The sequence below is a fragment of the Zingiber officinale genome, chromosome 8B, assembly GCF_018446385.1.
Source record: "Zingiber officinale cultivar Zhangliang chromosome 8B, Zo_v1.1, whole genome shotgun sequence".
NCBI lineage: Eukaryota > Viridiplantae > Streptophyta > Magnoliopsida > Zingiberales > Zingiberaceae > Zingiber > Zingiber officinale.
Genome location: NC_056001.1, coordinates 65582867 through 65596379, shown reverse-complemented (window position 1 = coordinate 65596379; position 13513 = coordinate 65582867). Strand labels below are relative to the sequence as shown.

At 40.5% G+C, this 13513-nt stretch overlaps 2 protein-coding genes and 1 pseudogene across 2 annotated transcripts; 2 read left to right on the top strand and 1 right to left on the bottom strand.

Moving 5' to 3' along the window:
* The first annotated feature begins 1240 nt into the window (after positions 1 to 1240).
* Positions 1241 to 3557, top strand: LOC122014829 (pentatricopeptide repeat-containing protein At2g41080). Its single transcript, XM_042571267.1, has one exon. It carries the CDS (start codon positions 1430 to 1432, stop codon positions 3446 to 3448), a length of 2019 nt encoding a protein of 672 aa, XP_042427201.1. The 5' UTR covers positions 1241 to 1429; the 3' UTR covers positions 3449 to 3557.
* An 83-nt stretch (positions 3558 to 3640) lies between these two features.
* Positions 3641 to 4309, bottom strand: LOC122014831 (30S ribosomal protein S31, chloroplastic-like). The gene is made up of 3 exons (XM_042571269.1): positions 4077 to 4309; positions 3934 to 3998; positions 3641 to 3860 (listed from the first exon to the last, which is right to left on the bottom strand). Exons 1-3 carry the CDS (start codon positions 4246 to 4248, stop codon positions 3729 to 3731), a joined length of 369 nt encoding a protein of 122 aa, XP_042427203.1. The 5' UTR covers positions 4249 to 4309; the 3' UTR covers positions 3641 to 3728.
* Positions 4310 to 4455: 146 nt separating this feature from the next.
* Positions 4456 to 11888, top strand: LOC122014830 (annotated as a pseudogene).
* Positions 11889 to 13513: the final 1625 nt, after the last annotated feature.

The window sequence follows — 13513 nt, the reverse complement described above, 5'->3', positions numbered from 1 at the left end:
AAATTTTAAAAATTTGTAGTGTTTTTTATTTTTATTATTGCTAGGATTCCTATACATAAAATTTAATTCATTTATATTGAGTTTTAATTTTTCTTATCAAGTGAAATATAAGTAATATCACTATTATAGGATAAAAAAATTTTAATTCTTAACTATCCTGAATATATTGTTTAAGTTGCTCAAATTCAAAGTGAATACTTGTGACGGATCTTCCAAGTATTCTCTTTGTTCATCCAGATTCCTATGTTGATGTTGAAAACAAAGATTATAGAGGTAAACTGACTAGGCTATATTTCTTTAGTATTTCTCAGTTTGGTGTTAGAATTGTGTTACATTACTATACTTATTTCTTTACATTCTTGAGTTAAATTTTTTTCATTGTTAGTATTCTTTTGCTAAGAATTCAATTAATTATTTTTTGAAAACACCTCTTGTATTCTAAATGAAATTAATTACAAATAGAATTATTATTCTTGGATAATTTAATAGTGTAGGAATGGAAAAAAAATTTATATTCATAGTTTTAGAATTGATGCTTCATTCTTATTTCTATGTTAGAATTGTAGAAATTTATGCACAAATAAAAAATGTGAGCTAAAAAAATCTTCTTACAATTAAAAAATTTCCTTATTTCATTTCTGGAAGCAAAATTTTATAGATTAATATAATTATTACTTAGGTTGGTGGAAGATAAAATTAAGGCATAATTAATAATTTTGCCCCGGGCCTCTGAACAATTAGGACCGGCTCTGCCACCAGCTCACCATCTTCTTCATTCTCAGACAGATTAATAACCAACAACAACCTTCCACTCCGTAGAGAATCAAAAGGTTACTGAGCTCGGGATTCACTTTTGTTACCGCTTTATTCTACTCGTGAAGCCTTCCAAGGTGAGGTTGCGAGCTGGGGGAGAAGGAATGGTCGCATCTTTGCCTCCTCTGCGTCGTCTTTCAGGTGCGCGTTCTTTCTCTGAGTTTCGGTCTTGCTTCGTCTGCCGATCGGGCGCTTGTGAACGGAGAAGTTTTCAGCTCGTTTCTGACAAGCGAATTGGTTCTTCAGCGAGCGCAGCAGTTGCGGAGGCAGGAGCTGGACGGCGGAGGAGAACAAGCGGTTAGAGGATGCCCTAGTCAAGTTCGATGCGGACGTCCCCGACCGATGGGAAAAGGTGGCGGCTTTGATCCCGGGGAAGACGGTGGGCAATGTGATAGGCCATTACCGGGAATTGGTCGACGACGGGAGCGAGGTCGGATCCCGTGCCCTGTTTTACCTTGGAATAGGAGAGCAGTTACAAATTAGAATGCTGAGGAGCAGACGAATCCGAGATTTTATTAGTTGATTGTCGGATTCGGATCCTAGATTGTTTGGTAGAAACCGACCCGAGAATATCCCTGGCACACTACTATGACATCAGCGCTGGAGCCTCGAACGTATGGCTAAACCTTTCCTCTGCTCCAAACGCCGCCTCTCGCGATCAATCAACACCGCCGCGGTAGTCGTCCCCAGTATCAGCTGGAGCTCGCCGCCGGCCAGATCCAAGAAGGAGTTCGCCTATCTATGCTCCAGAGGCCGTCTCCGAGAAGCACTGCAAGGCTTCCTCCCCCAGCTATGGTCCGACCCCAACCTCTTCTCTCACCTCCTGAACGCCTGCTGCCTACTCCCTTCGCCGCGCTCCCTCCGCCTAGGCCGTCAGCTCCACGCAATCATAGCCATCGCCGGCGCTGCCTCTTTCCACCGCTTCACTGGAAACCACCTTTTCCACATGTACCTCAAACTTGGCCGGGTCCCCGCCGCCCGCGCCGTGTTTGACGCAATGGCGTGCCGAAACGTCATGTCCTTCAACATCCTCATCGGCGGCCTCATCCACAACGGGGACATCAACGCTGCCCGCAAGCTGTTCGATGAAATGCCGGAGAGGAACCTCGCCACCTGGAACGCCATGATTGCCGGGCTGGCTCACTTCGAGCTCGACGAAGAGGGACTCGAATGCTTCCTGAGGTCGAGGAGGGAGGGCCTGCGTCCCGATGAGTTTGGTTTGGGGAGCACCTTGCGATGCTGTGCAGGATTGAAGGATGCAGGTTCTGGTCGCCAAATCCATGCCTTCGTGGTTACCAATGGGTTTGAGCAGGACATGTGTGTTGGGAGCTCTCTAGCTCACATGTACATGAGAAGTGGTCATCTTGAAGAAGGAGAAAGAGTTCTGAAAGGATTGCCTTTCCTCAATGTGGTCTCTTGCAATACTGTGATTGCAGGAAGAGCACAAAATGGGGACCCTGAAGGGGCCTTCCACCATTTCATCCTCATGAAGAATGCCGGATTGTTGCCAGACCATGTAACCTTTGTTAGCATTATCAGTGCATGCTCTGACTTAGCTGCCTTAGCACAGGGGCAACAAGTGCATGCACAAGTCATCCATGTTGGAGTTGGTTCAGTCACCCCGGTGAGGAGTTCACTGATAAGCATGTATTCCAAGTGCGGTTGTTTGGAGGATTCAAGCACGATATTTTCTGAATCTGATGCATCAGACCTTGTGCTCTGGAGCTCCATGATTGCAGCCTACGGTTTTCATGGACGTGGAGAGGAGGCTATCAAGCTGTTTAATGAGATGATCGGAGAGGGGACTGATCCTAGTGAAGTCACATTCCTAAGCTTGTTGTATGCTTGCAGTCATAGTGGCTTGAAGGACAAGGGCAGGGAGTATTTTGAGCTCATGATTCAGAAATATGGACTTGCGCCTAATCTGAAGCACTACACTTGCATGGTTGATCTTCTCGGTCGGTCTGGGTGTCTCGACGAGGCTGAAGCTCTGATCAGGTCAATGCCGATGCCAGCTGACGGTGTCATTTGGAAGACGCTGTTGTCTGCCTGTAAAACTCACAAGAATGGAGAGATGGCGGAGAGGGTGGCTGAGCAGGTTTTGAGGTTGGATCCTCAGGACTCTGCACCGTATGTCCTTTTATCGAATATACGAGCTACAAGTTCTAGATGGAGTGATGTATCTGATCTAAGGAGAACGATGAAGGATAAGAGACTGAGGAAGGAGCCTGGAATTAGCTGGTTAGAGTTTAAAGGCCAGGTTTATCAATTCACGACTGGAGGTGGATCGAATCCAAGGCAAAGCGAGATCGACATGCTGCTAAAAGAATTGGTTGCTAGAAAGAGGGAGTTAGGATACTTGCCAGACACCAGTACAGTCTTCCACGACATGGAGGAAGAGGAAAAAGAGGCCACTTTGGCTCACCACAGTGAGAAGTTGGCCATAGCATTCGCAATCCTCAGCCTGCCTTCAGGGATTCCAATTCGAATAATGAAGAATCTACGCGTCTGCAACGATTGTCATGTAGCTATCAAGTTCATATCCAAGATCGCCGAGCGGGAGATTGTGGTGAGGGATGTTAGTAGATTCCATCACTTCAGAGATGGGGAATGCTCTTGTAGAGATTACTGGTGATTGGTGGCACAGTCTGATCACTCGATGTTGTATCACTGCCTGATACTTCATTTCATATGTATGTTTATTTGTCAATGAATATACAATGGGAACTTTGCCTTGGGTTTCATTTTGAAGGAAATGTTAGAATGGGAAACCAGAATTGCATCGAATTAGGAAGTAGTTCGCGCAATTAGTGATTCAAATCGTTGCTTACATAAAAATATCATCTTTCAATAAGCAAATTAGTGTTTCACCTAAGCAAGCACACCAACACGGTTTCACAACGAAAGACTATTTCTTAGGAGAAGAGGGACTCATCGATTTCAATTCTGACGATCTCCCCGTCGTCGAATTTGTCCTTCTTGGGCGGCGAGGGCGGCACTGGAGTCCGCGGGGGACCTCTGCCCTTGCTCTTGTTGCGAGGACGGGCCTGATCAACACAAAGCTAAGAAATGAATACTCGCGGCGTAAAAGAAAGGAAGAGAAGTCGAGAGCTTGTTTACGTTTCCGAAGGAGTGCTTGAACCGCTTCCCCCTTGCAGTCTTCTTGTCGCCTCTGCCACAGCATACTAATCAAGACGAAGAGATCGCTTCAATGGATAAGGTAATCAAACAAATAGAAAGGTAAGCAGACGGCGGATCTTAACTGTAGAGGGGAGGGGGAAGGGCGGCGGTGAAGGCCGTCGAGTTCCAGTGAGGAGAGATGGAGAGGGTGGATGAGAAATTGGAGAGGCTCTCGGTCCGGGAGAAGGAGAGGCGGGGGGCGGCCACGGCCATGGGAGCGGCTCCCATCGCCATTCCGAGGGAGAGCAACGCCATCGGGACTGGAGGCCACGAGTGAACGGTGAAGCCGTGGGGTGGATAGCAAGTAGGTGATGTGCAATAGTGAATGTTCGATACGGCCCACTCAATTGGAGAGCAACTCTAGGGGTTCTTTTGACAATAGGATAAATGCTGGGGTGGTATGAAAATTCTGTGATTAATAATAATAAATAGGGCAGTCCTTGCGACGTTTTTTTTGAGTTCTCAGATCACTCATTCTCCTCCTCCCTGCCAAATCGCTCTCTTACCGATCTCCGCCTCCCGTCTCCGGCACCGACGCAGAAGCGACTAAGCAATCCCTCAGGAGCTCGTAGCTCCTCTGCTTCGCTGGATTTGTTGTGCATTACTTTTCGCTAGTGAGGCCGTTGGCGGGGCCCATTCGGTCTGAATGGGGCTGAACTGGGGCGTCAGCGAGGGCGGTCCGCAGCCGGGAAATCTCATTCTCGTGTTCTATTTCTCCTTGGCGTCCTTCTTGGCCCATTTCTTGCTCGACCGCTTCGTTTACAAGGTTCTGATCTTTCTTACTTGCTGGTTGGTATCTGCTCCGAGAATAGATAGCGTTGGTTGTATACCAGAAAAAAGTGAGATCCGTCTTTGGGTGATAAGCTTGTTAAAACTTGTCTTGCCGCATTTTACCATCTATTCTGGTTTGGATACGAGAAATACTGATCGGGAGCCAAGTCCTTATGTATATAAAGAATGTTCGTTTTAGAGCTAGATAATGATTTTGTGGAACATTAGCCAACCTTTTTTTTCAAAAAAAAAAAAAAAAACTGAAGCTCTTTTGTCTGTAAATAAAGTGTTTTTGGGACTCATCCGTGTTAAAAATTTCTTGTCGAATCACCCCTCCAACATGGAGGACAACCAGAAGATGATCACTAGAGGACTGAGAAAAGCATCTTGGTATATCTTTTACCTATGGATGTTGCTGTGGAAGTTTGAACTATTTAACTGATTAGATGATTGAACTAGACATTGGACTAGCTGAGTACATTTACAAACTACCTTGTTGGAATGTTTAGATCAGCAAAGTCTAAATCATACGAGGTAGAATACTAAGTCAAGTCAGTTGAACCAATGGTCAGGTTGGCAGAGTCAAAGGTCAGGTTAGGTTGCAGAATTTTGGATAACGTCAGTAGAGTGTTTGATAGGGTCAGCTGTAGATTAAGATCAATTCAATAAAGAGAATGGTTGGTATTAATGACTCACCGAGTCACACCCTAGGTATGCAATGATATTTTGAAGTCAAGTTTACATCCTATCGACCTCTACAATTTACACCCGCGGGCTCATTAGGGTTATGATATATGTAGTGAAAATGCTTGTTCTAATTATGTGTTTGTAATGTTTTGACCCTAAAGATCAGGTCAAAACATTACAAACACATAATTAGGTAAAATTATTTCCATATGACCTTGAAGTCATAGGTTTGAGTTGCGGAAGTAGCTGTAAGTACCTTGGGGTTTTGATGTGATCAACCAAGTCAAGTTAGGCGCACGGGAATCAAGTTGACGGACTCGGTACATCCAAGGGATGAGAAGCTACGAAAGAGTACACCGGTGGAGCGAGAAGGACGCGTGCGACGCTTCAAAGGGACGAGAAGCCGGAACGGAAGACTGTTCGAGGAGGAGGTCGGAGTTGGGTTTGGGTGAGCTCAACTCTGGAAGGCTGGAGGATCACCCAAGCAACCGGAGAAGGCGTTGGACGGTCAACATGTGGCTAACTGATCAGGGTGCTTGGACCAATTAGTCTGGGTGCCCGGATTGTCTAGGTGCCCGGACTACATGATCCGGGCGCACGAACCACCAAGGCGCTTAACAGGCGCTTCATCGCAGAGTCGTTGTTATGGATCACTTTCGGGTCCACGTCAACAATGGTCCGAGCACCCAGATATGGAAAAATTCTATCTTCCAGCCATTGCGTGGAGATAAAGTTTGCCTCGTTGGAGGTGCCCGGACTTCGCCAATGTAGCAACGAATAAACTTGACCAGAGCACTATAAATAGAGCCCTGGTTTACCTAGTTTCAAGATAACACACTCTGTACTTCAATTACGAATTGTGTCTTTAATTTTTGTGCTTTTAACGCTTGTAGGAGGTTTCTCCGCCTATGAGGAAAGGAGAATCTTAGTGAGCTTCCATTGCCTTGGATTAGTAACCTCTTGGTCGTAAACTAAGTAAAATTCTGTTTGTCTCTTACTTTGTTTTATGTTATTATTTTTGAATTAGCTAACATGTGTTCGTTGCTAAGCTGAAAAGCAATAGAAGTGTCAAATTCTAACTTGCAGACAATTCACCCCTCTCTTGCCGGCCACCCAGGTCCAAAAGTAGCCTCTTGCAAAATGTAGAATAAGGTTGTGTACAATTGACTCAATGTGGTCCGACTCTTCTCCGGAACCTGCATTGGTAGAAGCTTCGTGCGCCATGTTGCCCTTTAATGTTTTGACTATTGTTTTGATGCCATCCTGTTCCTTTATTGCAAACATTCAATTCTAGGAAAGGCTACCATTTCCATTTTCAGTGATGATCTTGAGCTAGATATGTAGTGGTTCTGTGACACCATGGTCTTGAATGATTATGTGATGAATTTCTAGTTTATTAAAAGAAACTGAATTTTTCTACAATCTTTAGTTGTAAATAGATTTGAAGTACTTAATTGGACAATTATTATGCTTGGTAGACCAAGATATATGTTCTCTGCCATATGTAAACAATAGTTTGGCTAATCATAGTTACCACTCATCACGTTTTTTTCTTGCATTTCTGAAAATAATAAGTTTTTGTGCATAGCATGAGTTACTGCCATGCTAAAGATTGACATATTTTGTTTTTCAGCTTTGCGCCATGAGATTGTTAGGTTACAAAACTCATGTTAGGATGAATGATGTGGCTAAATGGTCGAAAATTGTTAAGTGTACGGAGTCAATGTGGAAGCTGACATACTATGCCACTGTTGAAATATGGGCTCTTTCAATCATCCAGAGGGAACCTTGGTCACTGGACACCAAGCAATACTTCAAAGGGTGGCCAAACCAAGAGCTGAAGTGAGTCAAAAGAGACTGACTTTCCTTTGCTTTGTAAAAATAAGCTGATTTTTAATTTTATGTTATTAATGACAATAAGAAGAAATACCTCTTTACAACTGCAAGCAACTTTTTGCTGCATCTTGACTTAAATTTTTCTTTCTCAAGTGAAAGTTCCTTTAGATATGCAAGTCTTGAGATAGCAGTTAATTAAGAATAATTAGATCCCAGCTTAATTAAGAAATTATCAATCTTGTAGGACTTAGTTGCTGACAAGGCTTTAATTTTTAGCAACTTGCAAGATGCAATAGTGCATCTCCAAAGTTGTTAGAACTAACACCATCGACTTTTAAAAATTAAAATGCCTCCCTCAACTATAACATCCCAGTATCGGGTTCTTCCAAGATCTGGAAAAGATGCAGATAACACAGATTTCATTTGCTTCATCCTTTTTCATTCATGAAATTGAATAAATCTGTGTTCTCGCCTAAAAAATTTAAACCACTTGTCGGTATCTCAGCAACATAATAATCTAACCAGGAAAAATTGGAAAAGGAAGGTTTCCTGTATTCTCTCTTAAAAACTTAACCCACTTGTCGGTATCTCAGTGACATAATGATCTAACCATGAAATTGAAAATGGGAAAAGGAAGGTTTCCTGTATTCTCTCCTAAAAAATTATTCCACTTGTCTGTATCTCAGTGACATAATGATCTAACCATGAAATTGAGAATGGGAAAAGGAAGATTTCCTGTATTTCAACTGGTCTCACACTGGTACTGTCAATGTGTTTTAATGTTTCAAGTGGTCTCCAAAACCAATTGTACTCAGTCGCCTTTATATGTCCAATGATGGAATGGAAAATGAAAAAAAAAGGAGCATGTTCTTTCTCTGTTTCAACTTGTCTTACATTATTACTCTTCAATGTGCGCATTAGATATATCATATCCACTTGAAATTAAGTTTTCAATTGTGGGTTATTCAAAAGCTTGGCATCCATCACCAGTACATTTCTTTTAAGGGATGCATCACTTTGCTTCTATTCACCGGAACTTGTTATTCAGTCTTCTAGTTCAAATGGTTAATCAGCAGCATTTCCTGTGTCAATATTTATAACAAGTAGGAAAAACCTTTAGTAACAGAGATGCTTGCTCGGTGCTCTATTATTTCTGGCAATTGTTGTCTTCTTAAGGAGCAATGGAGCATGCTGATGTAGTGTCTGTAATTTTACTTGTACTTAAGAATATAAGCCAGTCTGAATAAATTTGTCATTTTCATAATCTTCTGTTTTTCTGACTTTCTCCCTTTTGTTAGGTCTTCTGTGATGCTATTCTACATGTGTCAATGTGGATTTTACCTTTACAGCATTGTTGCTCTTGTTACATGGGAAACTCGCAGAAAAGATTTCTCAATAATGATGTCTCATCACATAGTTACTTCAATTTTGATCGGGTTTTCCTATATTACAAGGTATCATTTAGAGTCATCTTTGTTGTTCCTTTGATGTTCAAGGCTGTTTAAATTCTCTGTAATATTCAATTTGTTGTTTTGATATGAATTTGTTATTCTGAGTGTGTTTATACTTTAATATCTTTAATTCCTGGTATAAAAAAAAATTAAGGGAGTCAATACTCCATAGTCCTATATTGACTCACAAATTTCATTGGAAGAAAAGATAATAGAAATGAGCAAGGATCACCCCACAGTCTAAGTCTGTTTTTTTCTTTCATAAGTTTGATCTGTAGGCAAGGTTTAGAAAGCAGACTGTGCTGCCGTTTGAGTAGATTTGGAAGGTGACTAACAGAATATTAGATATGTTATCTTTTAGGAAGTAGGTAGTGTATGGCGGTTGCATATGTCATCTGTGGCTTGAATCAGGTTGCCACACCGACTCATGGAGGAGCTTGGTGGATTCGAGAGTTGGAGGCCGAGATCAAGGTGTTTCTTTGAATCGAGTTGCTGCACTGGAGTTACTGAGGAGATCAATGGAATTGAGGAGTTGGAAGAAGACTTGATTCAGGCATGAGAGTTATGAGAGATTGTGGAGTGAATGCAATCTTTTGGTTTTTGTCTTTGGTTATATAACATCTTGTATGAAGTTGTGATTGCTCAGGTAGTGGTGAGCTATCTAGGGCTTGATGGATGTGAATCCTTCGACTATGGGACGGTCTTCTACGTCTTAGTTTGTCAACTGGCTCAGTCTAAGGTCTTTCCGTAGCCTTCCAATAGTTGTAAGACAAGTAAAGGTGGGACCACCCAAGTATCAGTTGACTGAATGCATGTTAGTTGAGTGGATGCAACTACTGGGCGAACATAATGTTTCTATTTGGTGTTCAATCGATTGAACAAAAGGTTTGACATTTAACAATTATATTTGGTACATCTGTCGACTGTGGGCATCTAAAATTGAGTTATTGTAGCCTTTATTTGTAAGATTTTGAAGAGGTTTTGTGGACAAAGGACAACATTGCATCTAAGATTGGTGCTTAAAAGTCTCCATGTGCTCGGAAAAGGTTAAAATATAATCTACTCGTTCTATTAGCTTTCACTGTCATCTTTAGGGAAATGTGAGGTTCTTATTGTTATAAAAATCCTTGTAAAAGTGGAACCGCCACATTAGCGGCCCCCCTAGAGCCGGTCCCATGAATATGGAGGGAGGTAAATGCAGGTACATAGTTGAAAGCGCATGGTAGAGACGTTAACCCTAGGCTGTGCCACCTCAAGGATCGAACCCTGGACCTCTCGGCCATAGAACCATGCACCCCCAACTGTGCTATGCCCTGGGACAACAAAAATCCTTGTATAAGGTTAGCTAAGCTTGTGAAATTTTATTAGTTGGATTAAGGAATTATTATGGTTTATAGAGGTTTATCCTATTTTCTCTTGTGAAGGGGTGCCTTAGTTGAATACTTTGTGGTGACACACCATGTCATATGATACCCCATGAAATAGGAGCAAGATTTTTGAATCATGTTACATGCACTGTGTTAGGTTATTATCTTTTATTTCCATTGTGTACATATATTTGTCACAGCCGATCAAACATGAGTACACTTGTTCTACTAATGGTTATGTTTGTTTGTTTTTTGTGTTGATTTCAAGGCACATTCCATTCACCCTGCCCCTCTTAGCCGAACGATATTCAGTATCCTAACAATTTATCGACCGCACATGGGCAAACTTGTTCTACTAACTATTATATTTGTTTATTGTGTCAGGATTGACAATTCTATATCTGAACATTTGATCATGCAGGTTTTTTCGTATCGGAACTATAATTCTTGCCCTTCATGATGCTAGTGATGTTTTTCTAGAAGCAGCTAAATTGTTCAAATTTCAGATAAGGAGTTGACAGCTAGCTTGTTCTTTGGGCTTTTCGCAATTTCATGGCTAATACTGCGATTGGTGTACTTTCCCTTTTGGATCATCAAATCCTCCAGGTCTGTTTCACCATCAAATTTTGAACAATTAAAAGATCCACTTGTCTCTGTGCTTATTTCATAGTGGTTGCATTTTTCAGCTATGATAGTATTGAAGCCTTGTCATGGATGGATAATTTCCCAACCATGCTATATTACATATTCAACATGATGCTTCTTACCCTGCTCATCTTTCACATCTACTGGTGGAAACTCATATTTGCAATGGTATTAAAACAGCTTAGGAATAGAGGAAAAGTTGGGGAGGACATTCGTTCTGGTATGTATTTATCTTTTACAGAATTTTAAATCGTTGCAAATTGTGTAGAATTGAGAGAGAAAGAGAGGATTTAGGGAGTGGTAAGAAGGAGAACTCCTCTTAGGTGGGGATTATCTCTTTTATAAAACTCTCATATAGAAAGTTGGTTCTATTAGCATCCAGAATTTAGATAAGAAAAATGTTGTATTACAATTAACTTCTAAAGAATAATTATATGTATTTATAAATTTAACATAAAAAATATAATTTGTTTTGTCTAAATATCTAATTCTTTCTAAAATATTGGCATGGGACTAGAGATACATTATACTAACTTCTATCTTATATTTTTATGTAACGTTGTATGTCAGTATGTTTGTAAGATCGTACACTTGTGGGTCTTGAATTCATTATGTTTTAGTTCCGTTCCTGAGTAATAACGATATCTATCTAATTCTATTGCAGATTCTGAGGATGAAGACTAATGTGGAATTCTGATTTTAAAGTGAGACACGACTACTCTAACCCAAAATACAGGGCTCAAAAATTTATATAGACGGCTTTATAACCAACCTCAAGTACCCACAGATGTTTCTTGTCCGCTGGATTCAAGAATTAGGCTTATCAAAGCAGGTGATGAACACCTGAGAATAAGTGGTAGATGAAGGTTTTACTGGTCTTAAAAGATGCATTCACATTTTTCCCATCTAAAATGGGCATTGAGTTATTTTTTTCTCACTACAAATTTATTACTTGATCTAAAGGGTTCTTGCTCGCCACTACCGTTGTTGATTGGGTGCTGTTCAATCTCAGACCTTTTTGCATTGCATCGGAAAATATTTACTTAGTAATCGAGTTGTAAACCAGTGTATCTGTGATTCCATGAATGTTTCCGCTATATGTAACCTCTTTTTGTAGTGCATGCTTTGTTTTTCCCCAGTGTTTTATGTGACATCAATTGTCGCTCTTATATAACCTATAGACTTGAACTTGAGTTCCATAATTCATGTATCGTTGAACCCCTTCAAAGGGTCAACTGTTTGAAAAATTGAACTTGTTTGACCGATTCGACCAACTGGTCTAAAGGAATGCGAAAAAGCGTTTCATTATTTGTTTTAATGTAATGTTGATGATCTTTCCGTAGAGTAACATGTTTTTGATGCTTAGAGAGCTGAGCAATGCCTACCGTCAATATCCAACGTTGACTTATGATAGATCGAGTCAGATTAATAACGGGCAATTTGTTCTGGGTTCACCTCCCTAAATGATTCGTTATTTAATATAAATTTAGTCAGTCTTATTAATTAATCATGTAAATTTAGAAAATCAATCTGTCTCTAGATCATAGAGGTAAATTTTAGACAACTATTAGCTATTAATATAGATGACTAAAATATAAAAGAAGATATGCTCAGACCGTGAAACAGATCGGTAACACTATATGTTTCAGCCATTGCACCACTATCGGAGGACAAATAAATGATTCGTTATTAACTTGTGCTTGTTGTGTTAATAATATAAAAAATAATGTTTAGAGCATTCACATTGATGTTAACGTGTTAATGTTAATATAACGAGTATGTGTCAATTTTTTTTTCGGCAATTTATCAAATCACGCACTTAAATATTTTAATTGACCAAAAGGCGTATGTTACTTTAGTTTTTACCAAAGGGCGCATTTTTTCAAGTACACTTCCCTTTTTATCCTTCTGACAAATTAAACCTTTTTTTTGTCGTTTTCCTTTTCTCTCTCTTCTCTTTCCTATTACTTCTTTCATCAACGAAATGTAAGATTTAGTTATTTTTTTGATAATATTTTAATACATTTAGAGAAGCTAAAATAAACAATGGATAGCATAGTTAAACTCCTTGCAACATCAGGAATCCACAGGAACTGAAATGGGTGTAATCTGAGGTCTTTAGGTCCATCAGTGGGTTTCGGTCAAAACCCACTGATGGACCTAGAGAACTCCGATTGCACCCATTTCAGTTTCTATGGATTCCTGGTGTTACAAGGAGTTCAAATATGCTATCCATTGTTTATTTTGACTTTTAAAAGGTGTTAAAATAGCAGAAGAAAAAATCAGCAAAAAGGCTCCAAATCAGGCCCACGTTGGGCCTGATATGAAATCATATCAGGCCTAACGTGGAGCCTTTTTGTTGATTTTTTCTTCTCCTATTTTAACACCTTATAAAAGTCAAAATAAACAATGGATAGCATATTTGAACTCCTTGTAACACCAGGAATCCATAGAAACTGAAATGGGTGCAATCGGATCTCTCTAGGTCCATTAGTGGGTTTCGGTCAAAACCCACTGATGGACCTAGAGAGCTCCGATTGCACCCATTTCAGTTTCTATGGATTCTTGGTGTTACAAGGAGTTCAAATATGCTATCCATTGTTTATTTTGACTTTTAAAAGATGTTAAAATAGCAGAAGAAAAAATCAGCAAAAAGGCTCCACGTTAGGCCTGATATGAAATCATATCAGGCCCACGTTGGGCCTGATATGGAACCATATCAGGCCCAATGTGGATCTGATATGATTTTTCCTTGAGCTTCAT